The 24,098-nt window shown below is 29.2% G+C and overlaps 1 protein-coding gene across 1 annotated transcript in view; it reads left to right on the plus strand.

The window, feature by feature from the left end:
* Window positions 1–14,244, plus strand: part of LOC129976253 (protein-tyrosine sulfotransferase 1-like) — a 97,138-nt gene extending 82,894 nt beyond the window's left edge. Inside the window, exons 4-5 of the mRNA XM_056089732.1 lie at window positions 6,962–7,215; window positions 12,885–14,244. Coding sequence (XP_055945707.1) covers window positions 6,962–7,215; window positions 12,885–13,320 — 690 coding nt within the window. The 3' untranslated portion in view covers window positions 13,321–14,244. The remainder of the gene's footprint in view (window positions 1–6,961; window positions 7,216–12,884) is intronic.
* The last annotated feature ends 9,854 nt before the right edge of the window (window positions 14,245–24,098 follow it).

The following is a 24,098-nucleotide window of genomic DNA, read 5'->3' on the forward strand; positions in this document are numbered from 1 at the left end:
ATACATAATCGCCTTCAGCTGAATGCCTACAAAGTGCAAATTGTGCAAGCTTTACACTTTAATATCATTAATAAAATTCTTTGAGTTGTAATTTACGAATACGTATCGGTTTTTGCGTAATATTTTTTATTCGAAAGTTATGAGGTACGGAAACCCCGACAATAATTAATGAACACCCTATATATATATATATATATATATATATATATATATATATATATATATATATATATATATATATATATATATATTACTTAAAGCATCATCAGTGTTAAATCTGAAAATTTCATTTATTTATTTACTTCGAAAGCATGTCTAAATGGAAAAACTTCATAAAGTGTAAATTTATTGGTTAGTTAAATAAAGTCTTTTGCCTTTAAAGTCTGCGTGTGAAGTTATTCCGATTATCGATAAATCAATATATACTAACAGCTCCATAACAAAAACTATCGATATAGATTTAAGATATATCAATTTTTTTCTCGTATCGATCGAATTTATTCAATTGTGGATTGATGTAAAAAATGCTCTAAACAATTAATACGTTTAAAATTTTTAAAATCCAGCGTATTGTTGTAAAACTCAATTAATATATGAATAAAAGTCATGAATTTCAATATTTTTTTCTAATCGAATGGAAAAATTTACATTTTCAAATTTCAATCGAAATTATTTTTTTCTCTCTCTGATGTATTTTAACGTCGATTCAAAAATATTGGAAAATTCTTTTCTTCGGAATTTAATTTATTTATTATCTATCAAGACTTTGTTTCATTATTTCATATTCTAAATGATATCTATGAATTACCGTACTTTCGAATTATTACAATCTTCTTAATTAGATATGGTTTCAAGCAACTATATCTCTGCGATCTGAAACATTTTTCCCTCATTCGAAATAAAGTTATTGAAAAACATCTCAACTACCAATCGTCAAAATGAAAAAGGGTGTGATGATTCAAAGAAATGAATTATCTGTATCATTTCAGCAATGAAGGTTCTGAAATTCAATTATACTGTTCAATTATACGATGTTAATAGCATTTAGAAAATCCAAATATTTCTTCAAGGCATTTCAAAAAACAAACTGTTTTCAAAAAGGAAATACTTTTACATTACGCAATACAAAAAATTATTTATCTTGACAATTTCCATGCTTGTTTTGAAACGATTAACATGAGAATATATGCACGTGTTTCCAGTTTAAATGAAAAACTAAAATGTTTCATTCGCAAACGGATGATACTCAAACTTGACTTCATACTCCAATTATAAACTTCAATTCATATTTCCAAGCTTTGCTGCCACATTTATTTTCTAAATCGAATTAGAAAATCGAAAGAAGACCAACACATTACAAAATGCTTGTATAAAAGTTTTTTCTCAAACATTTTTTTAAGAAGAACCCGCCATTTTACGATAATCCTGTAAGATAAGACTGAAGTAATCATTTCACTTTTATGAGTCAGGCAAGTGTTTATTATGCTAAAGGCAGACTTCTTTTGTTGCAAAATTGAGTGGCATCCACTCGAGTTTGTTGACATGGATCCATCGGGCAGGTGATGTTTATGACGTTCGGGCGAGACACGGAAGCCAGTTTATGAGGGGGAGAAACGCATTGCTTAGAAGCAAAAAGAAATTATTTGCTTCTATTATTAATGCGATTATTATTCAAGGGAAGAAACCTGAATTAGGATATTTTTTTTTACGCGAATGCTTTGTAAAGCTATTTCTTATTGTTGTTGTTGGGACCTGAAATGTTGCTCTTCTTTATAACTTATTGTCTTTCTCTGATAATAATGGAATAATTGGTAATACACTGTTTCAAATTTTAAAATAAAATAATATAAAATGTAAATTTCTTTATAAAAAAATCGATTTATTAGCTATTAATATATTAATGCGTAATTTTCTCGGCTATTTGTATAATTAGATCAAATATCAATGGAAAAGATCTGCTGGGGAAATCGTACCAGCAGGTACAAAATTTGGCATTATAATTGCATAATACAAGAAAATATCTTTCAAATGTTTAACTAATTTAAAATTTATTTAAATTCTTCTTAATAAATTCGTCATTTATTTTTGCATGAAAATAAAATGTTTTTTCGCTGCTTTAAAATGAATTTCGCAAAATTCAAACCTTCATTCAAAATACTATGTTCGGGAGAGAAGAGGTGGTTTGAAAACCTGAAAATTTTGAAGAAAGTAAATGTTACTGTAATTAAAGTAATATAATTTACTTCCTGTTTGAAAAATGCAAAAGAGATTCAAACCTTTTCTCTGAATCATCATAATATAATATTTTAAATTTGATTTGGCTACCCTTATTTTGGTAAAAATTTACTTTGAATTATAACGCAGCGATACCGTCAAAACGCGAATGAGTATAAACCAGTCATTAAAATAATAAAAAAAAATATATTAAAGTAAAATAGACTCAAAACTATTTTGAAAAATCATCTAAACTGGAGAAGACAAAAAGTTTCACAATGAAAAGCTATTTATAAAATTTACTTTTAAAGTGGTGTAGAAATATGCTCTGAAATCATTAAGGAAAATAGCTAAAATTTAAATTAATTTTCAAATAAAAATCTAATTAAATTTTTTGAAAGAATATTTTTAATGAGCACTTATTACCCATTAAGTAACCTCTTTCTAAATAAGCTCTATATCCAATTGCTGACTTTTTAAACTGATTCTTTTTATAATGCAGTTTAAAGGTAATGTGCTAGCCTATATACACCATCCTGTTCAAATTGACTCTTTCTCATTTTAATAGATTTTTAATTGCATTTTACTGAAATAATTATATTTATATGCAAACATTTTAAGATGATATAAAATGCCTTTTTTATTACTGTTAGCAAAAATATAATGCACGTTTCATATTGGGTTTTTCTTTCCATCCGAAGGCGTGTACACAAACTGTTGATGATTCGAACCCCGTTCGCAACGATTTATCACATGAAGTGAAATGATGCTCCCAATTATTTATGCAAGATGTTATTTGAGGGTTTTAAGCAAATGTTATGCAAATGTTTTTTCACTCTATATAAGAGCGGAAGCACTCGTGCGCGCTTACTTAGACGTAGATTCAGATTCTTTTTTTTTTTTTTCACTTGTGTTCGTAGTCTGTGTCGGTGTAATATGTGATATTTTATAATGTATTAAATCTTTGTTTGTCGCAAGAAATAAAAGTCTGTGTTTTTAAGAAGTCTTCTCGACCTGCAACATTTTATAAGCACCAGTCACATGCATTTTTCACTGCTATTATTAGAAAATTTTACTCTGCGGGCCTTACAGACGATTGATCTTGACAATTACAGGGTTTGAACCCAAATATCGTCTGACAATTACACATTATCGTTACTGTACACAATAATTAAAAAAAATAATATAAAGATAGACGAATCAAACTAAAAATTTTTATTGCGCTATCTGGTTTTAGAGTAAAAGTTCGAACCTTTAATTTAGTATTAAGTTTTTTTTTTTTTATTACATTTTGACAAAGTGTTGTCTTATTGATACAACTAAAATTTCATGGGAACTCAAAATGTTTGAGGATTTCATTAATATATCGAGTCATAGAGGGGTTTAGATTATTTATTACAGAAATTATGATTAATTATCCCTTGGTCCTCGGGAATTGAGGATAGTGAGTTTTCTAAATTTTAAAATGATTTCAATAAAGATTTTACGAAACATACCTTTATATTTCTTGTTTCTTTAAGCGACAAAATTGAATAAAATGCATGGATGATATTATTTAGCATTCAATTAACTAGTCACTGTTAAGCTTCCAGACATTTTTTTTTCCAAACTGTGTTTTTAACATTAAATCATATATTGCCATTGCATCTTTATTTTTTGCTTTAGAATTAAAAACCAAGAAGTTCTCTTTGAGAAGAAGCAAAGAAAATAATTATCTAATATAAGAAAAATATCTAATATAAATATGTTTGAATGAGCTAAACAGAAAGTATGCACATAATCTTGTTTATTGTTTCATTTTAAATAGATGAAGATTAATGAGTAAATAGAGTAAGTTCCAAAAAATATTGAATCATCATTTTTCACATTAAAATATCAAATGAAAAAAAATTACAAAGTATTCGCTTCCAAAATGAAACCGATCAGTGGGATCTTTGAAATAAAGCTAATAAATGAAGTCTTTTTCGAAAAATCAGTACACAATGTTATAGTACAATTAAAGAACACATAAGTTTGCTCCTTTGTGGCTTATGTCATTCTTCTGAGATTTTAATAACATTTTTATATTATTTATAATTTTCAATATCCTTCCCCCCTTTTTTTCATGCATGATAATTAAAACTATTAAAATATTTCTATTTCTTCAACTCTTCAGTGGTGGAATCTATCATACTTCAATAAATTAATTACGAATGTGTTCTGTTGAGCGCTAAAATAAAAATAAAAATGCGAATTTAGTTTGCATTGCTAAGTTTTATTTATCTTTCTTACAAAAGAAAAATGCGTGTATTTTATTATTCTCACATATTTCAGGTGAACTGATATTTTATGTTTGAAAATGTATAATTTATGCTTTTGGGATATATGTGTTATTTAACTATTTAAAATTTATATATAATATCAACTAAAATATGAGATTAAATTTGCGAAAGCTTATAAATATATTAATACATGGAATCTATTATGAAATCTGAATACTAAAACTCATTATTTTAATAGAATTTTTATTATTATTGGATATGACTTTCAATGAAGAACTTAAAGAATGCTGTTTGCTTTAGATAATTATTTTAAACATCAATTCTTCAAAGAACATAAAAGATCCATCAATAATATAGATAGATCAATCAATAATATGTATACAGTTTATATAATCAACACTGTTAGATTATATAAACAAAAAATTTATTTATCAATATAAATTACAAGCTGGGTTTTCGATTTTCAGATATTCAACAGAGGTTTACACAGGGTGTAAAATGATTCTTTTACCGTAACTGAACTTCTTTAAAAGTCATCGCGAACTATAACAGTGAAAGTTTTCCGAACCACTCGCTTCTCTTTCTGCAGCTTCTTTCAAATATTTTCAAAAGGAAATGTTGCATGATCGTCTTAACCCTGGAGCAAATTTTAATACTTTTAATGGGTTATTTTATAACTGATATACAGAATGTAAATACAATCAGCAATTAGCTATTTTCATTCAATTGGCTATCGATTGTCATTGCATAACGGCATGGAAACTGCATTGAAGGATTGTATTAAATTATTAGATTCACGATCATAGCACGATAATAATATTAGGAGCCACAAGTTACTGCCCCTTTTTCATGTTTAAATTTCTCAAAATTTTATTCTCCATTATGTAGTTTATTCGATGATAAAAAGTTAAAAAAAATGTATGTACTTCTTTATAAGAAGCCAATAAGTAAACAAATATAGAATTGAAATTTCTCGCAATTTCCCGATGTAATTTCTTTATTAATTAATGTATAGTTTAGCTTTCCACAAACTTGTGAATTTCAAGAGAGAAGATATACTCTCTTTAGGCGCCACACATTTATACGCTCCATCTTTCGAGTCCTTTTCTGTATAAATATGTTGCCCTGCTTATGTGTCATTGATTAATAGAAACTGCTAATTAACTGGAACAGAATTCCAGTACATTGAGATTCGTTGTACAAAGCTGAGTAAAGCCGTGCATGAGCTTGCATAATAACCATTGTTTCACTTTCTACAATAAAATGCTATTCTCACAGAAAGCTATAGCAAGCCTTTCTGTAGAATATCAGCTCTACTTTCTGCAATCGGACAGAACGCCGTCTCATTCCGCCGTATCCGCGACCATTCTAGTTGATGAACGATTTCTTGGATATGTCATAATAAAGATTTTATTGAAATCAAAATATTTTAAGAAATTCGTACTATATTGTATAATTTTATAACTATCTCTTTTCACCATATTTTTATTATGATAAATCTTTTCATTAGTTACCAATTGTAGTCCTATGTAACTCTGTAAACAGATTAATCACAGCATCTGCTTTTTCCAAGCAAAGGGAATGGATGAAAACTTGTGAGTTCTTCTTGAGGAGTATTACTAGAGTTTCCCTATATTTGCCTATAATAGAATAAACAAAAACAATCTCATCGTGACCAAATTTTGCTCTTGTGACACTCTATTACAAAGTATATGGGCACAAGTTCTGAGAAAATGTTTTAATTAAAATACTTTTTCTGACTTAAGTGCAAATAACTTGATATACTTACATAAAATCAGCACATTATTAGCAGCTATTTCACAATAATGCGAGAAACGGTAACATTTACCAGAAGACCGCATCGCGTTCCTGTGTATAAAAGGCATTTTCATTTTCATAATTATGTCGCAATGTACTAAGCGTTGCTACAATACATTTTATATGAGTCTTTGATATTATGGATCGTAAGGAAACACCTTAAGTATGTTTTTGTAGATATAAAAATATTAAAAAATACAGAGTGTCACGTGGCTCATATGAGAGCGACATCAAAATAAGCTAAAACTGATGAAATTAAAAAAAATAAAATTATTTATTACACAACATATTTGATGTCAAATTAACGTGAATTATAAAAAAAAATATGTCAGGGCTCCTTTGGGAGATATTTTCCACTTCACCATGGCATGCAAGGAAACACCTTGAAATTTCCTTAATACCCCATAGAAAATTACTAAATAAGACCATTACATTCAGCACATCGCTTTATATTTTTCCTTCTATAAATGTATAGATATAATTGTTAAATTAGTTAATAAATATTGTCAGCCTAGTGATTCATTCATCATTCCTTTGAAAATTTTTAAATACCCATATCAATAGGGACATGTGTCAAAATATGAAAAATAAACTTTTATAAACAACTGATTTGACTTTTCTGTCAGTAAGAACACCATGTTTCCATTAATCATGTCTTTTGATTCTAGGTTACTATCACCGGCATGGATTTACATGATTACCGTCAGTGTCTCCGAAGATGGACAGCAGCGGTTCAAGCCATGTATAATCAGTGCCATCTCCTGGGACCACGCATATGTCTGCCCGTTCACTACGAACGCTTAGTTCTGCATCCGGAACCAACCATGAGGATGGTGCTCTCGTTTCTCGACATTCCATGGAACAATTCCGTACTCCATCACGAGCTGCTGGTTGGGAAACAAGGAGGTGTCTCTCTTTCCATGTAAGAACAACAAATATCTACATTAAATTTTTGCTAATGGACGTAATATATTTCGAGATCCATTTATAAGTGATAAAAATAGATTTTGTGATTAATGGACATAGCAGTAACAACGAAAACAGTAACGAGGATGCAGATGTCCCGGGTGACTGTCTTAACACGTTAACTGCTACGTGATTCACCTATGGTTCATACCTTCTTCTCTGATATTTGGTAAAGCATATTCCCTTGTGCAATGGTGTTCGGCACGATTTGCAGCAGTATTTTGTTTTAAAACAATTCTGTCTAATTGTACTGAACCATCTATCTGATTAGCTTATCCTTTCTTCACTATGGTTAACACATTGCACTGCTATGTGTTAACCATATGGTTAACTATGGTTAACACGGCGCTCTGCGCGTTCAACGCGCTCTTAGGGTCCGCACATTTTTGAATGCTCAGAAGCATGCTTGGCAAGCAGTAGGGTGCACATTTTTAATTTGCATTTGATTAAATTTACATAAAGTATTCTGAAATACTATTATATATTTTATACATGTATTTATTATATTTTACATTTTAAATAGACTTAACTATATTTTACAATTTAACTGACTAAATTTCACAGACTTGAATAATGCTTCAGAGTGTGATATTTGGTAAAGCATATTCCCTTGTGCAATGGTGTTCGGCACGATTTGCAGCAGTATTTTGTTTTAAAACAATTCTGTCTAATTGTACTGAACCATCTATCTGATTAGATTATCCTTTCTTCACTATGGTTAACACATTGCGTACGGCGCTCTGCGCGTTCAACGCGCTCTTAGGGTCCGCACATTTTTGAATGCTCAGAAGCATGCTTGGCAAGCAGTAGGGTGCACATTTTTAATTTGCATTTGATTAAATTTACATAAAGTATTCTGAAATACTATTATATATTTTATACATGTATTTATTATATTTTACATTTTAAATAGACTTAACTATATTTTACAATTTAACTGACTAAATTTCACAGACTTGAATAATGCTTCAGAGTGTGATATTTGGTAAAGCATATTCCCTTGTGCAATGGTGTTCGGCACGATTTGCAGCAGTATTTTGTTTTAAAACAATTCTGTCTAATTGTACTGAACCATCTATCTGATTAGCTTATCCTTTCTTCACTATGGTTAACACATTGCACTGCTATGTGTTAACCATATGGTTAACTATGGTTAACACGGCGCTCTGCGCGTTCAACGCGCTCTTAGGGTCCGCACATTTTTGAATGCTCAGAAGCATGCTTGGCAAGCAGTAGGGTGCACATTTTTAATTTGCATTTGATTAAATTTACATAAAGTATTCTGAAATACTATTATATATTTTATACATGTATTTATTATATTTTACATTTTAAATAGACTTAACTATATTTTACAATTTAACTGACTAAATTTCACAGACTTGAATAATGCTTCAGAGTGTGATATTTGGTAAAGCATATTCCCTTGTGCAATGGTGTTCGGCACGATTTGCAGCAGTATTTTGTTTTAAAACAATTCTGTCTAATTGTACTGAACCATCTATCTGATTAGCTTATCCTTTCTTCACTATGGTTAACACATTGCACTGCTATGTGTTAACCATATGGTTAACTATGGTTAACACGGCGCTCTGCGCGTTCACCGCGCTCTTAGGGTCCGCACATTTTTGAATGCTCAGAAGCATGCTTGGCAAGCAGTAGGGTGCACATTTTTAATTTGCATTTGATTAAATTTACATAAAGTATTCTGAAATACTATTATATATTTTATACATGTATTTATTATATTTTACATTTTAAATAGACTTAACTATATTTTACAATTTAACTGACTAAATTTCACAGACTTGAATAATGCTTCAGAGTGTGATATTTGGTAAAGCATATTCCCTTGTGCAATGGTGTTCGGCACGATTTGCAGCAGTATTTTGTTTTAAAACAATTCTGTCTAATTGTACTGAACCATCTATCTGATTAGATTATCCTTTCTTCACTATGGTTAACACATTGCGTACGGCGCTCTGCGCGTTCAACGCGCTCTTAGGGTCCGCACATTTTTGAATGCTCAGAAGCATGCTTGGCAAGCAGTAGGGTGCACATTTTTAATTTGCATTTGATTAAATTTACATAAAGTATTCTGAAAGATTACTATATATTTTATACATGTATTTATTATATTTTGCATTTTAAATAGACTTAACTATATTTTACAATTTAACTGACTAAATTTTACAGACTTGAATAATGCTTCAGAGTGTGATATTTGGTAAAGCATATTCCCTTGTGCAATGGTGTTCGGCACGATTTGCAGCAGTATTTTGTTTTAAAACATTAAAGTTAATTCACGATTTTTCTCTTGCTTCGCCTCACGAGTTTTCTAGTGTCGCGTGCCCCGTCTACTATTGCCTCATAAATGACAAAGTTATGACAATTTTAGAATGTACAAGTTTGCCCAAAAACGTGCTGGCCCAGGCGTATAGATTTCTTTGCTGCCCTTAACGGGGTGAAGATTTTACTCTAATTGGTTATGCATCAATTTAGCCAAAAACCACAACAACAATATAAAAACGAGATATCTCGTGTCCTGGCCACAGCATTCGTCCTGCTAAAAACGAGAAATCATGTGACCCGTACGCAATGTGTTAAGAGAGATGGTGATGAACGTTTCACCTAATTAAATAGATGGTCAGCTTATCAGGCGATAGTCGTAGCCGTAAACATCTTAAGGTTAACCTTAGAGACAAAATGTATCAAGTCAGTTTATTTTATATTTTTAAACCAAATATTATGATCTGGCGAAAAAAAAGTATAATGACTTCATTTGCATGTATAAGAAGGAGACGAAAAGAATCCCTTAGAATTAATCGGGTGATTATATTATCTGTTTATTAATTAAAATATGATGAAATGCCTAATAATATCTATTTCATTTTGTTTGAAAGTCGATTCAGATTTTCTTACTAAAGTTGTTATTATATTTTTGCTATCAATTGATATTATTTTTTAAAAAGTAGGAGATCTTGAAATTTAGATTTCGAATTAATTTTATTCTGACTCATTTTAGATGTAGAATTTTCCATTTTCTTTTTTTTTTTTAAATAAAAATTATCATTTAATTTATTGACATTTTTGATAAATAAAACTCTAAAAAATTATAAGAGGAAATTTCATATAAAATAATATTTATATATTACTTTGCTTGAATTAACCATATAAATGTCGCTTCATTTTTGCTGATAGCGCAATTTACTTTTAAATTTATGCGATCATTTTAAATTTTAATAAACATTTTTCTTAAAAGTATTTTTAAGAACATAATTACTCAAATTGTGTTTTCACAGTTGGTCTTTAATTTCCTTAAAGTTTACAGACTTTTCGTAGGTAAATTCATGTAATGTCATTTTTGAAGATTCCTGTACTTTTCCTATATTTGAGCATTGAGCCTTATGCTCAAAAGCATAACAGCTACGATTTATCAATGCTTAATAATAGATTCCTCTCCCAACTACCGCTCGTAAAAAAAGGTTTTATGGATCGCGAGATAAAATTTGTGGTAATGGGAGTTTGGCACATTCTATCGGTTGCCTTACATATTTTATGGGACAGTGTTCTAGAGACACAAAAAAATTATTTAATTCCAGAGGCTAAAAACAAAGATTGCACGCAGATTATTGTAAAGTTGATTCTTTAATTCAGATGCTTTGAGAATAGAATCCTGAACTATTTATTTACTTTGCCAGGTTGCTTTATTATGCTACTTATTTTTGTCTCGTATTTAATTAAACTTTTGAGATGGCTTTCAATGGCATAAATAAATAATATATACTGATATCTAAATCTTCTCAATCTATATTAAAGTAATGAAATATTTTGAAAGTGAGCAGAAATAATGTTATTCTTTCTTTGATGGTAATTTCAAGAAATTCTAATTCAGATCTATTTATTCTGACCACTCTATCGGTTATCTATATAAATGATTCAGAAATTTTTGCTCTCTATTCAAATTCTAAAATTAAATATTTCAATATTTTAAAAACATATGCTCCTTTTTAAATAAACATTTGATATGTTAAAAGTAGCATCAGGAATCGATAAGAAATTTTATAAAATTTCTTCATAATTTTGATTTATCTTCATACTGAGTTGCGTGACTTCAACACATGGATTTATGTTATTTCAATAAATGGAATATAAATAAATAAAATAATAAATATTTCAAAAATAAAAATATACATAGACTAATCACTTTTGGAATCTAGTTTTTTCCTTCAGATTATTGGCCGTTTAGGCTGTTAAAAGAATAATACTGAATGCATTTAAAAATCTTTCCTCTTATTATATACGACTGAAAATCCTGAATCAATCGAATCAGTTTACAAAAAATTATTGGTGTATATTTCTGAATAAAAACGGAAATGAAAGTGAAACCACAAAGTCAATTATCAGCAAAAAACTCGATTGAATGTTTTGAGGGATGAATTTTAATTCCATCAGAATATATAAAAACGTTATTACAGATAATGTATCAATATTGCTAGAATTAAGAGAACAGTTGTATTCAAATGAAATTAACATCATTAAAAGTAGAATGTTTTGAATCTTAAAACAGCACAGCCTATTTCTGTAAGAAAATTGTTTTGGAAAATATGAAAATCAATTTCCTTATCCAAATAATAAAGATTTTCCTTCTGATGACGTTTGAATCTTTTTTTGAACTGGATTTAAATTTTCTATTTGAAGCCTATTTCTTAATTTCTTTTGCACCTCTTTTCCTCTAAAGGAATTTACTTTTCTGTGACATGAATCATCTCCAAAGCATTTTTAATAATATTTTGCAGCTTCATTAATTAGCTAAGCGAAGTGTTGAATTCAATGCAACTGTGAAATTCATATGTTGGTTTGTTAACATATGACTATTAACATTCAACAATAAGTAATAAGAGCTATTTCTGCACCATAGTACTTTATGTTTGATGATTTTAAAATGGTGCTACCATTTTCAAAATCATACTTTTGCATGGAGAGATGCTATCATTTACAAAATTATACTCTTATTTCAAGCCGAAAGGAGAGAATATTGGATTCCAAAATGTCTTATATTATTATATTTAAAGAAAAAAATTTAATGGCATAACGTGATTGTTTGCAGTATTAGCTTAATAATAATAAAAAAAAAATTCTTACTGGTCTTATTTATAATATAGAGAAGTTACTAACTACATTTGAACCTTTTTTTACGTATGCACATTTTTGAATTCCATGTTATATATGCTTTTCCGTAGTAAAAAATAATTGTTTACTTTAAAATTGTGCTTGAAATTTTTAAAAATAAATTTAAAAACTGATTTTATATTTCTGCCTTTAATTTTGAATATTAAAAATATGTCGATTTGCATTTATCTTAATAACACGAAAATATTACAATGAAAAGATAATTACTTATGAATACTGAATCAAAGTTACTTACTTATCTGTAAATTAAACTTTTTATAAACTAATCAGAGAATACCATATATTTCATTAGGGCTTTATTCCTTTGTTTCCTATTCAGAATATTTTTTTTTAAACAATGTATATTTTTCAATCACAATGATTCTAAAGTCATGATTACTTTTAATATATTGATTAATTTAAGCATAACATGATTTTTATATTTCTTTTCAGACTAGAGAGATCAACAGACCAAGTGATCAAACCCATAAATACCGAAGCTCTTACCAAATGGGTGGGTCACATTCCGGAAGACGTAGTCAGGGACATGCCTTCGCTGGCACCCATGCTAACTGCGTTAGGGTACGACCCCAGAGCCAATCCTCCCAACTACGGTAAGCCAGATTCTCTGGTGATCAAGAACACTTTCGATTTAAAAGTGAACAAGAAGTTGTGGGAGGCTCGAGAGAGACAGGTGGTCGAAAAAAGAGAGAGCATTTGGCGATCGTGGCTCCAGAAACCGAGGACTAAAGTAGAGCACGCGACGAGTGCTGCAGTGCTCGAAAACTCAACCCAGGTAGCGACAGAAATTGCTCAGGGCACAATGACAGGGCTGTTGTCAACCACCGTCAATGAAAGTGATATCGATCACACCGTTAGAAGAATTTGATATGTGAGAAAACTAAATGTGTGAGCTTTTTTGTATGCTTTGTTTTTGTTATAAATATTTTAAAAGATATTAACTTTATGAAGCAGAAATAGTTCCAAAATATATTAATGTTTTGTTAAAGTATAACAAATAATGGGGACATCAGTTGTTTTAAAAGATGTATCTAATTAAGTATGGGAAAAGAATTTATGTTTTAAAATATATTAGGTACTAATATTCAAAGGATCATTATTTTATCCATTCTGTCTGTTTTTTATCATTTGATATCGAAATCCATTATGCAGTAAAAAGATTTTAATATAAACTAATTCAGATTTATGATTTGATTTTTTCTTTTTCTTCTTCTGGAGTACTCTTAAAATATCTTTTAATTCCTGTTGTTAGTCGTGCTCAATAACGCTTAGAGTAATCAACCTTCTCAAGATTCCAAGATAATAAGAAAATTTATTCGTAAATCGATTTTGCCTCAGATTTCGTTTCGGAACTCTTGTTTTCTCTGTTGTTAACCAATCTCAATAGTAATGAAATAAAAAAATGGCCTTCAAGCCATATGAAATAAATTTTATACTTTGAACAGATCAAATTTTAAATGGTATATTTTTTTATCCAATAACACTCGTCTTTAGTAACAGCGTTATCCATAAAGGCATTACAAGGATTTAATTTGGAAAAAAATTGAATTTCACGAATTTTTCCGTTTTTTTCCAAGGTTTTTTTTTTTTTTTTTTTGATGTTTTATTTTAAAAGTTTGGGATAAATTTTCTGTGATCAAGAGTGATGATATGTGAAGTGTGTATGTATATCAAGAATACAAAAATTGTATATGAAGATGTATGTATTTTAGAATGTATTTCCTTGTTATTATTAGATGAGATTCAAAAATCTATACTTGTAATTTGTGAATTAAATATATTTTGTGTTGTGTGTTTGACTGATGGAAATATCACTTTCTGCACATTATCATAATATTTCTGTTTTACAAGAATAGAGAAAGACCAATGCAATGTCACGTCAATGGAACTGGAAAAAATATTTTAAAATATTAAACCAATTTAGTCTTAAGAATATGCAGTTTTATATATTCATTTACGAATAATTAATTATTTTGCTGTTTTTTAATTTAAGATCAACTCGATGCTACGTCATTTAAGGGACAGATCCCAAATGATGTATGATCTAATTTTAGTTTTAAATGTAATAATTTTGTCTTTCATGAGATTCCACAATCATTTTATTATAATACTAATATTTAATCTGATTAATATTAGCTAATTTTATAATATTATTAAGATACAAAAATTCTAGATTTTATAAAATTGAACAGTTTGACGATGATTAACTCACTTATATATGCAGGGTGGTCGGTAAAGTCTTTTTAAGCTCTTTTAAAAAAGGCATTTTGCCAGAAAATTACAGTCTTAGATAGAAAAAAGGAGCCACCCAACTTTATTCTGCTGCGGATCATCGTATATGAAACATAAAATGCTATTTTAAGGCTAATAACATATAATAAAAGACGATAAGAATAAATTATTCGTAGAGGATGGTCTACATATTTAAAGTTGTGTAAACTTTCCTATTTCTTACAGGAACGCTCGTCTCTGATATCATGTATAAAAATTACCTACATTTTGGTTAATATATTATATTGGAACAGACCCAGAAAATTACCCAGAGTGCACATTTGGGGAAAAATAACCAGACCATACAATTTGGTTAATATGCTATGATTACATCGGTATATACATGACATTTCTGTGAAAGGGATTGTTTTCATGCTAAATGTAAAATATATGTATTCTATGGACTTCGGTAATAGTATTTTTATGACACGTTAAAAGGATCTGTTAAGTTATAATCTGTATGTTAAAAATCGATTGCTATTTCATGCATGACAAAATATTTACAGTGAAAATTTCTGGAAAACATTTGATACTTTTCCACAAAGAAGTATTCAAAAGTAGTCAAAGTTTTGTTTAAAATGCATCTAAGCCTTTATCGCTATTACGCTAAAAGCATCAAAATGGAAAATTTCGTTTTTTTAGTGAAAGAAATGAACTTGAATATATTTTTTTATTATTTAAAAGAAATATTAATTTTAGTATTGGAATTTATGCTTTAACGATAACAATCCTAAAACTTAAAGAAAATGTAAAAAAAAAAAAAAAATACACTGGATCTTTCACTAGCATTGCAATGATGATATAACTTCATTTTCTGTAAAATTTATTTGCATATTAAATTATTTTATTCTAAGTAATTTTACTATTAATTCTCCTCTTTCCTGGAAATAATACTTTATTTGTCAACAAAAGGTGGCTAAAATTAAGATTAAGTGTAATCAGAATATGTAAATTAACTTAAGATAAGCCGCTTTACAATAGAATAGATATTAAATTTAATGTTTTATAAATATTAGATTGATCATAAATGACTCGTCTTCCAATTACACGCTTTCTAGGAAACTCCAACAGCTTTTCAAACAAATCAGATCTCCTTTGTTGATTTTTCCATTACACGAATCCTGGAGACTGATCCGATATTAAGTATTTTATGCTTTATGTAGGTAGGATATTATGTAGATAGGCTTTATGCACGAACCTTTCAGCAAAATCTTGGAGAAGGAAATTAAATCTTATTATCTTCATGAAAATAAGTGCACCTCGGATTAGAAGCTTGTAGATAATGCTAATAGAGTGAATTGCTTCATGATCATTCAAGTTGTTAGGAAGAAACTAGATTAGCATTGTAATTTATTCTCGCACAAGAAAGCGTTTGTTTGTATACTCGATATAAATGGAATTTGTTGCAAAGTGTCGCCCAATTTTCTATCCTTTGTGATATAATTGCCTCTTATAATGCGATTAGTAACTCGGATATTACTTTACTTGAAGTGCTCGTTTCACAAGATCGTTAATGCTCGTTTATTTATGAAGACAACGTTCACTCCGCCAAAGATTTTCAATAACATTGATTCTCCCTCTATATCACACATTTCCAAAAGGAGAAAAAAAAAGAATTATAAAGATGATGAAAAGAGTACAATTCATTTACTGATTTCAACTTCTAATTTCTTGTTTACATATTTCTGCTTTTTTCTTAATGGTAAAGAATAGTAATAAATGCATATCACGCATATAAATTTTGAAAATGAAATAGATCATCGAATAAAAGAAAGTAAGAAGTGTATTCTAATTTTAAAGGTATGACAGATAAAGTTTATTTCTATAAGATTTTTGAACTAAGGAGATGTTAGTCTAATATTTATTGTTAGAAATAACTTTTTCTTTATTTTTTAAATTCTTTAAATACCTTTCCATATGAAATATTTCTTCTGTCTGAGAATTTGTGTATTATTATCTCGATAGCAAAATAATAATAATAATAATAATTTCATTTAAAGATTGTCTATCATAGAGTTTTCAAATTATATAGCTAATATATCTTCAATATCACCCATTTCCGAAAGTAGAAGAGCAAGAAGAACTATAAAGATGCAATTTATTAGCTGATTTCAACTTCTAATTTCTTGTTTACATATTTCTGCTTTTATCTAAATTATAAAGAATAGTAACAAATGCATATAACGCATATAAATTTTGAAAATGAAATATATCATAGAATAAAAAATGTAAGAAGAGTATTCTAATTTTAAAGGTATGACAGATAAAGTTTATTTCTATAAGATTTTTGAACCAAGGAAATGCTAGTCCTATATTTTAATTATTTCTATATTTATTGTTAGAAATAACTTTTTCTATAAGATTTCGAATCAAGGAAAAGTGAGTCAAATATTTATCATTAAAAGTAACTTTTTCTTTACTTTTTGAATACTTTAAATAGCTTTCGAGATGAAAAGTTTGTTTTCAATCCGAAAATTTGCGTAACATTTTATCTTCGATAGCAAAATAATATTAATAATAATAATCTTTTCATTTAAAGAAGGATCTATCATCGTATTTTGATATTATATAATAAATATTTCTTTAAAAAATATTTTAACCATTGTATACATTTTTAAATTATTTTATATTTTAAACTAAAATGTATCCATTTCCTATATCTTAGAAAATTTAATCTTCTCATAAATAAAAAAAATAGTTCCCTTGTCAATTAAACTCTATTTATCTTATTCTTACATGCAACTCGCTTTTAGTTATTTATTGCTTGTTTTCTTTTCAGTAAGGGTGAATAGCTTCAACAAAAAACAATCTCATATTTCTTTAAGCGAGATGCGGAAAGCAGCAACAAGGTACTCTGATCCGTGGCAGAATACGAGTCCGCTTAGTTCGGAATGTAAGCCCCAGGTGGTCAGCCTCGCGTGATTTATGAGTTTTACGAGATCGTGGTCGGTTTTCTGTTTTTGTCCAAGCTCAGTTTCTAGGAAAGATATTCTTTCTTTGGAGGCATAAAGGGGAAAAAAATCACGCTGTTTCTTTTTCTTTATTGGCTTGGACCAAAAACCCTATTTTTTTCTGGAAAAAAAAAGGAACAAAAGCGCCGTTTATTCTATAAGCTTTAAACAACTTCAGGTGATTTATTAGTCTAATATTTCTTGATGTATAGCAACCCATGACAGAAATCTAAAACGTACTTACAATGGTGTGTGAAAATTGAAGACAAAAGTATTTCTTAAAATTTGCTATCTGCCTTTAAGCGCTTCATTATTTCGTTGATCTTATTATACAGCACGGCTAATTACATTAAAAAATTTAAAACAGTAAAACCAGCATGTGGTCTAAAATGATGACAAAGGGTTCATTTATGTTTTGAGATTTAAACGCTATGCTCAACATATACAACGAATTTTCCTTTATATACGGTTTGTAAAGCCCATTATACCAACAGATTCGCAAATTTTATACTGGAGAGAGATTTCTCCAGTATAAAATTTGCGAAGTAGATTTCTTTAAACGAGGGGTGCAGGACATAAAGAGAATACATCCTTACTGATAACTCGTTTTACATCATACAACTCATGTTTGAAACCGACCTGCCGGGATAGAATTTGCACGTTCAATAGTTAAAGGGTTAATAGTCATGCTTCTTCACATCTAATTCCCACCTACCATACACTACGATAGCGATTTGGCATATGAATTAAAAATTTAAGAAAGCGCGACTTTAATCGGAGTCCAAAACTATTTCATCCTCAAAAACATCAAGTAATACGTTATTAATAATATGTTACCTTCATTGTTTATTCATTTAGTAAGGATTATGCAGAGAAGTTATATCTCTCTATTTGCAATGTACACTGTGATCATAAAAAAAAAAGACAGAAATATGACAGAGATGTCATTTATAAGAAATACACCATTTCTAGTTTTTGTTGAAAATTGCAATACTGTATATTAAAAAAAATATATATCATTTCAAGATCTTTCTGCAGTAGTACGATTCATTCTAGACCTTCGCTAGGAAATATTCCTTCATAGTTCCTAAAAGTCCGACTTATTTTCATATATTTTCGCAAAATGTAGACTTTTTTTTTCTAGCGAAAAGTTATAGAATGATTTTTTTGGAAGCAGATTATTACTCATACCATCAGATATACAAATACCGGTATACAGAGTATGATGTTTAGCTGTGACAAACATCGCACAAGATATGAAAATTATGTTTAAGTACAGTACAGATCTAATATACAAAAGAGTGCCTTGCTCATTTTTCTTTGTATATCCTTTTAGGTTGGCCAAGGGAACGTGCTTTCTTCATATCTCATATACTATTTAAACAAGATGTGAGGACATGAAAGTCATTTATCTTTTATTGACTTATAAAATCTTGATTAACAAGAAGGGATTCACTTAAATAAAAGTATAATTCATAGTTGTTGCATGGACGAACAGAGATTCTTAGAGCTTCTCTTTCTAAACTATCTAGAATTCAAAAATTTCATCAGTACAGTCCTTTCAACAGATCACCTCATTCCACTAATGGCACAATTTGGCCAATCTTATATGGCATCTTCTATTGATTTGGCCTGTATTTTCCGTAATATTCATTTTCCATTTTTTTTTTAAGAAATGGGCTAAATTTGAAAAGGTGATAATGAACATCAGATTATGCAAATTATGTTATTCTGTTATTTGATTGGAGAATAAATGGAGAGACACAATGCCTAATATGTTAGGTAGAGTTATACATATGTACACCCATAGAAGCAAAGCAGCACTGAAGGAATAAACTATTACATTAAGATTCTGTTGTATAAATAAAAACTCTTTTTATAACAAATTTTCAATTTTCAAATTTAGATAGGGATTCTTAAAAATGGGAATTCTTTCTAAGGGAATTTTCCTAAAAAAAGGGATTCTTTTGAAACTTAGGGGAGGGGGGGGGGCATCGTTTTCAGAAATACAGTTGCTACTGCCAACATGCGCGTTACGTTGATAATTTCCAGATGGAGGTCATATGATGAAATCGCTGTTCAGGCCATTGAATGCAATTTTGTCATAAGTTTTCCTAATATGCAGGGTGCTCAAAAATAGAAAATATTTATCTCCTTAAATGCTGCGCCTAAGCATATACGTCCAACTAAAAGTTTTCATTAAATTAGTTCACAATTTTATGAAAACAATATTGCCCCTGCAGAGGTTGAAAAAAAATTAAAATAAGAAAATAAAAAAAAAGAAAGAACTTTCATATTTCATTCTGCAAATTCTGCAAGATATTCTTATTTGAAAATTTAGATAGACTAATCACAAACTTAGGTGAAAATACATTTATTTCAGTAAAACAGTTTTATTCAATGCAAAAAGAGAAAAAAACTGTCATGTGTAAATATTTGTCAAGGAAAAAAAGTCATTCGATCGTCAAAACTTCAAAAGAATTCGCTTATCACACAAGATTTTGTTTGCTTTGATTGGGTGACAGATGCATTATCACCTTTATAAAGAAGGCATAAGTTTAAAAAACTTAACATTTAATATATCTAAAAAAACTGGAATGCCGAGCACGAAAATAAAATTCTTTGCTCACACTTGTATACTTTCTAAAATAATGGCATATGCAGCATAATACTGGCTAATTGTAAAAGAGTACAAGCGTCCGAATCTCTAGCATTCTTCTAAGAAATATATTTACAGAATGTTGAGCGATTAAAACTAAAGTTTCCTTACTTTCCCGAATAGGAATGGGGGTGAATTATAGATTACGAATTATAGTGTATGAATAGACAGTTCGGATATCAACATTCCAAACAGATGTTATATAGATTATTACAATGTAACACTGGTAACCATAAGATATTTATGGAATCTTGTCCGATACAACATTTATATGGAGGCTACATATTTGACGTCTAGAATTTTACAATCGGGCCTTATCTTATATAAAAATAAATCCTTTTTTTCTGAAAAAATGCAGTTTGGATAGATCAGTGTAGGTTTAATCAAAAGAGAATCATTAACTTTAAAATCTATCACTTTTGGAACGGTAAAAATCCATTCAATGTACAAGAGATTCACCATCCCTGGCAACTATCTAAAAATATGTGGTGTAACATTTTCAAAAATTCTTTGGCCAACATTTGTGTAACAGTATGCTGAATAGTTACCAATATATTCAGCTAGTTTCTATTGGCATTATACCCGAACCAAGAAAAAAACCAAAAAAACACAGTTTTAGTGAATTAGTGTCTGAAAATTAAAAATAAGCTCTCTTTAAATTACAAATTATGAACTCAATCGCATATGCACAAGCATTGTTACAAGAATAGAACTTTGATTGTCCAAGAATGTAATTTTATTTTCTGACTATGCCCTGTTTCTAATCTTTTGTAATATGTATATTATCCCTGAAAAATTACAATGAAAGCTAACTCAAGAAGTAGTCAGAAGTATGGATAAATCGTCTTAGTCAATAAATTTGTTTTCCTTATTTCAGCAGCTTTTTACAGATAGAAGCGAGAAATCCAATGTCCTTACAGATAAGTATGAGAAAAACAATTTATTCATTGACACTTTTTCTTTATGGGAGCCGTAGCTTTTTTTTAATATATTCCTCTACCGGTGCCAGAATATTTTCATACATTTGAGATCTTGTTTGATAAAACCTTGCAATTGGAATATGTCCAACTGCAATAGCTAAGGAAATAAGATTTTTTTTCACCTTTTTCAGACATTCTGTATACGTACGCTTCGTATGTTTGTATATTATGTGTAATTTTTGTCTTCTGGCTCATCACATCATTTAGCAAATCAATATTATCTTGCATCAATATGTGCAGTATATTGTTTTAATCACAAACCTTATAAATTAATAGAAACCTGGTGAGTTTAATATTGGTTCGTATTATTTTTAATATGGTTTCTTCAGAATCGCTCTTTTTTTAATGATAATGTTCAGAGACTGGCATATTATTTGTAGATTGGGATTTACATAGTGAAAAAAGCATTCAAAATGCTCTACAGGACTTATATTTGAAACCAAATTTGACACAGGTATTCAATAAGAAATATATATTCACTAAGAAAATGTTCAGAAATTTTAATTGGAATTTTAGTTAAACCTTGCTCAGTTCAGCACTACATAACAGAATGTGTCGAATGCAAAGAAATTAGAGGATGACTCATTATAGATAGTAATTTTAACACAATATTACAACGCTTTGGAAATTTAAAAATGTTAAAGAAATGATGGGAAAGATTTCTAACCTTTTACCAACAGTTTGAAGATCCTTTGAACTTTGGTTGGCCGTTTTTTTTTTTTTATGCTCAAGTTGGGTAGTTGTGATGAAGCTTTATAACCCAGATAACAGGTTCTGGGCAAGAGTTGTCCCTTTTGTCTAGTGGTCGTATTACTCGGCTACGAACCCAAACGTTGCGAGTTTGGTCAACGCTATAACCAAATCGCTACATAGTTAATAAGTATAAAAGACATTCACAATATTATCTGTTTATACGACTTAGTTCTGTGGTAACTGAGTGACTAACTGTAATAAAAAAAAAGACAAATTCATATTACTTAACTTTAAACAAAAATTACTTTAACATTAAAATTTAGAAAACACGTTTTTCTGCTTTTGCAGTTTTATTCGTGCTTAATATCATATTTTTATTTACTGTGCTCATGACAATTTTTATTGACTTTAAATACATTTTTCTTTGCAGTTTATCATTGCTATAATAATGAGTACTCATTTTTCAAAATGGTATGAAGATACACAAATGAATTTTGAAGCACTATTATATTAGACACAAAGGTTTCCTTTAGATAATCATTTTTGATTCGTGTTGCTGTCGAAACTTGCTGTCGAAATTTCTCACTTAAAATAAATTCATTATTATGTTATTTTACAAGGGAAAAAATGTGAATATTTATTTATTAAAGTCATGAAAATTTAAAATCAGTTCATGTGGGAATGAATATTTTGCTTTGCATCAACTTTTTAAATGACTTTGTTGGAATTAATCTACTGACAAATATAATGAAAAAAAAACCTACTGACAAAGAAAATAAAACAAAAATAATTTCGATAACACAGCAACTAGCTATTTTTATAACTATAGTTATTAAAATAATTTCTTAGCAAAGTTTTGAATTTGAAAGATAATCATTCATGCATTTGCGTTGAGATTCACGAATTTCTCTTTCATAATGATGAAATGGATACCTAAATCCCATTTCCTTTATTACGTGATATTTATTCCGGTTTTCTATATCCATCGGTGCCAAATATGAGGAAAGTGGCGCTCCCGCAATAAATCATTTCCTTCATTCATCATTATTTTCGTTAGTTGCCTGACTTGAACAATCATCGACGCAGACATTCATCTTCCACTGTCCATTATGCTTTTCTGAGGGTGGCCGAGAGATGGCACTTTCGGCCTGCTTATAAGTCAGAAGGTCATTGAAATTATCTGTTTATCTCTTTTATGTTACGGTCTACATACACTTATAGATTATTTTTTTCTTAAAGTGAGTAGGGGCAACTCTAGAAAAAGGTTTCTTTTTTACAAGCTTAATAAAAAAATTCTTTTAAAACTGCACAAATAAATTTCTGTAGTATCTAGAAATTAATTATTGATTTTTTTGTAGGAATTTTGAATACATGAACTTTATATAAATAACTTAATGGTAATTTTAATTATTTAAAAGATTTTTATCTAAAAGTATAATTTAGTGATATAAAAATTAGCATTAAAATAATTAAATAAAAATTGACCCTTTTTGACCATATGTTATAAAGTTTAGCAATATCAGTTGATTCTGAAATGCTCGGTTTCTATAAAGAAAGCCGGTCCAGTTTGCTAAGCTGTTATAAAAGATCCACAAAAAATAGCAAATTATGAATTAAAAAGGAAAATACCACTTGTATTTCAATGCATGAAAAGAAGGAAGGAAATGAATGCCACTTGTATTTGTATATGCAGGGTGTCCTGAAATAGATTGATGATTTTCTAAAATGCATAATGGTTAAATGGAAAACGGTTAAGGTTACAGAAAAACTTTTTGCATCAAATTCATGCGAAATGGCATACATTTTTCCTCACACAATTTTTGATTTTAGTTCAAAAAGTTATCGACAGATGGCGCTCTAACCACATCATGTAAATAGAAAAATAATTTAAAATCACATCACAATTTATTGAAACGTTTGAATAAATTAAAATCACAGTACGTACTTTCGAAATGTCCACCATCAGCTAAAACCATATGCCGTAATCGGAGGACGAAATTGGTAGACATTTTCTGGAAAGTGGCGAATGGAATGGCTGCACATGCGTCATTGATTATTTCTTCAAAGGTTTCTTAAGTGTTCAGGGATTTTT

This window comes from Argiope bruennichi, chromosome 7, assembly GCF_947563725.1.
Source record: "Argiope bruennichi chromosome 7, qqArgBrue1.1, whole genome shotgun sequence".
Lineage (NCBI taxonomy): Eukaryota > Metazoa > Arthropoda > Arachnida > Araneae > Araneidae > Argiope > Argiope bruennichi.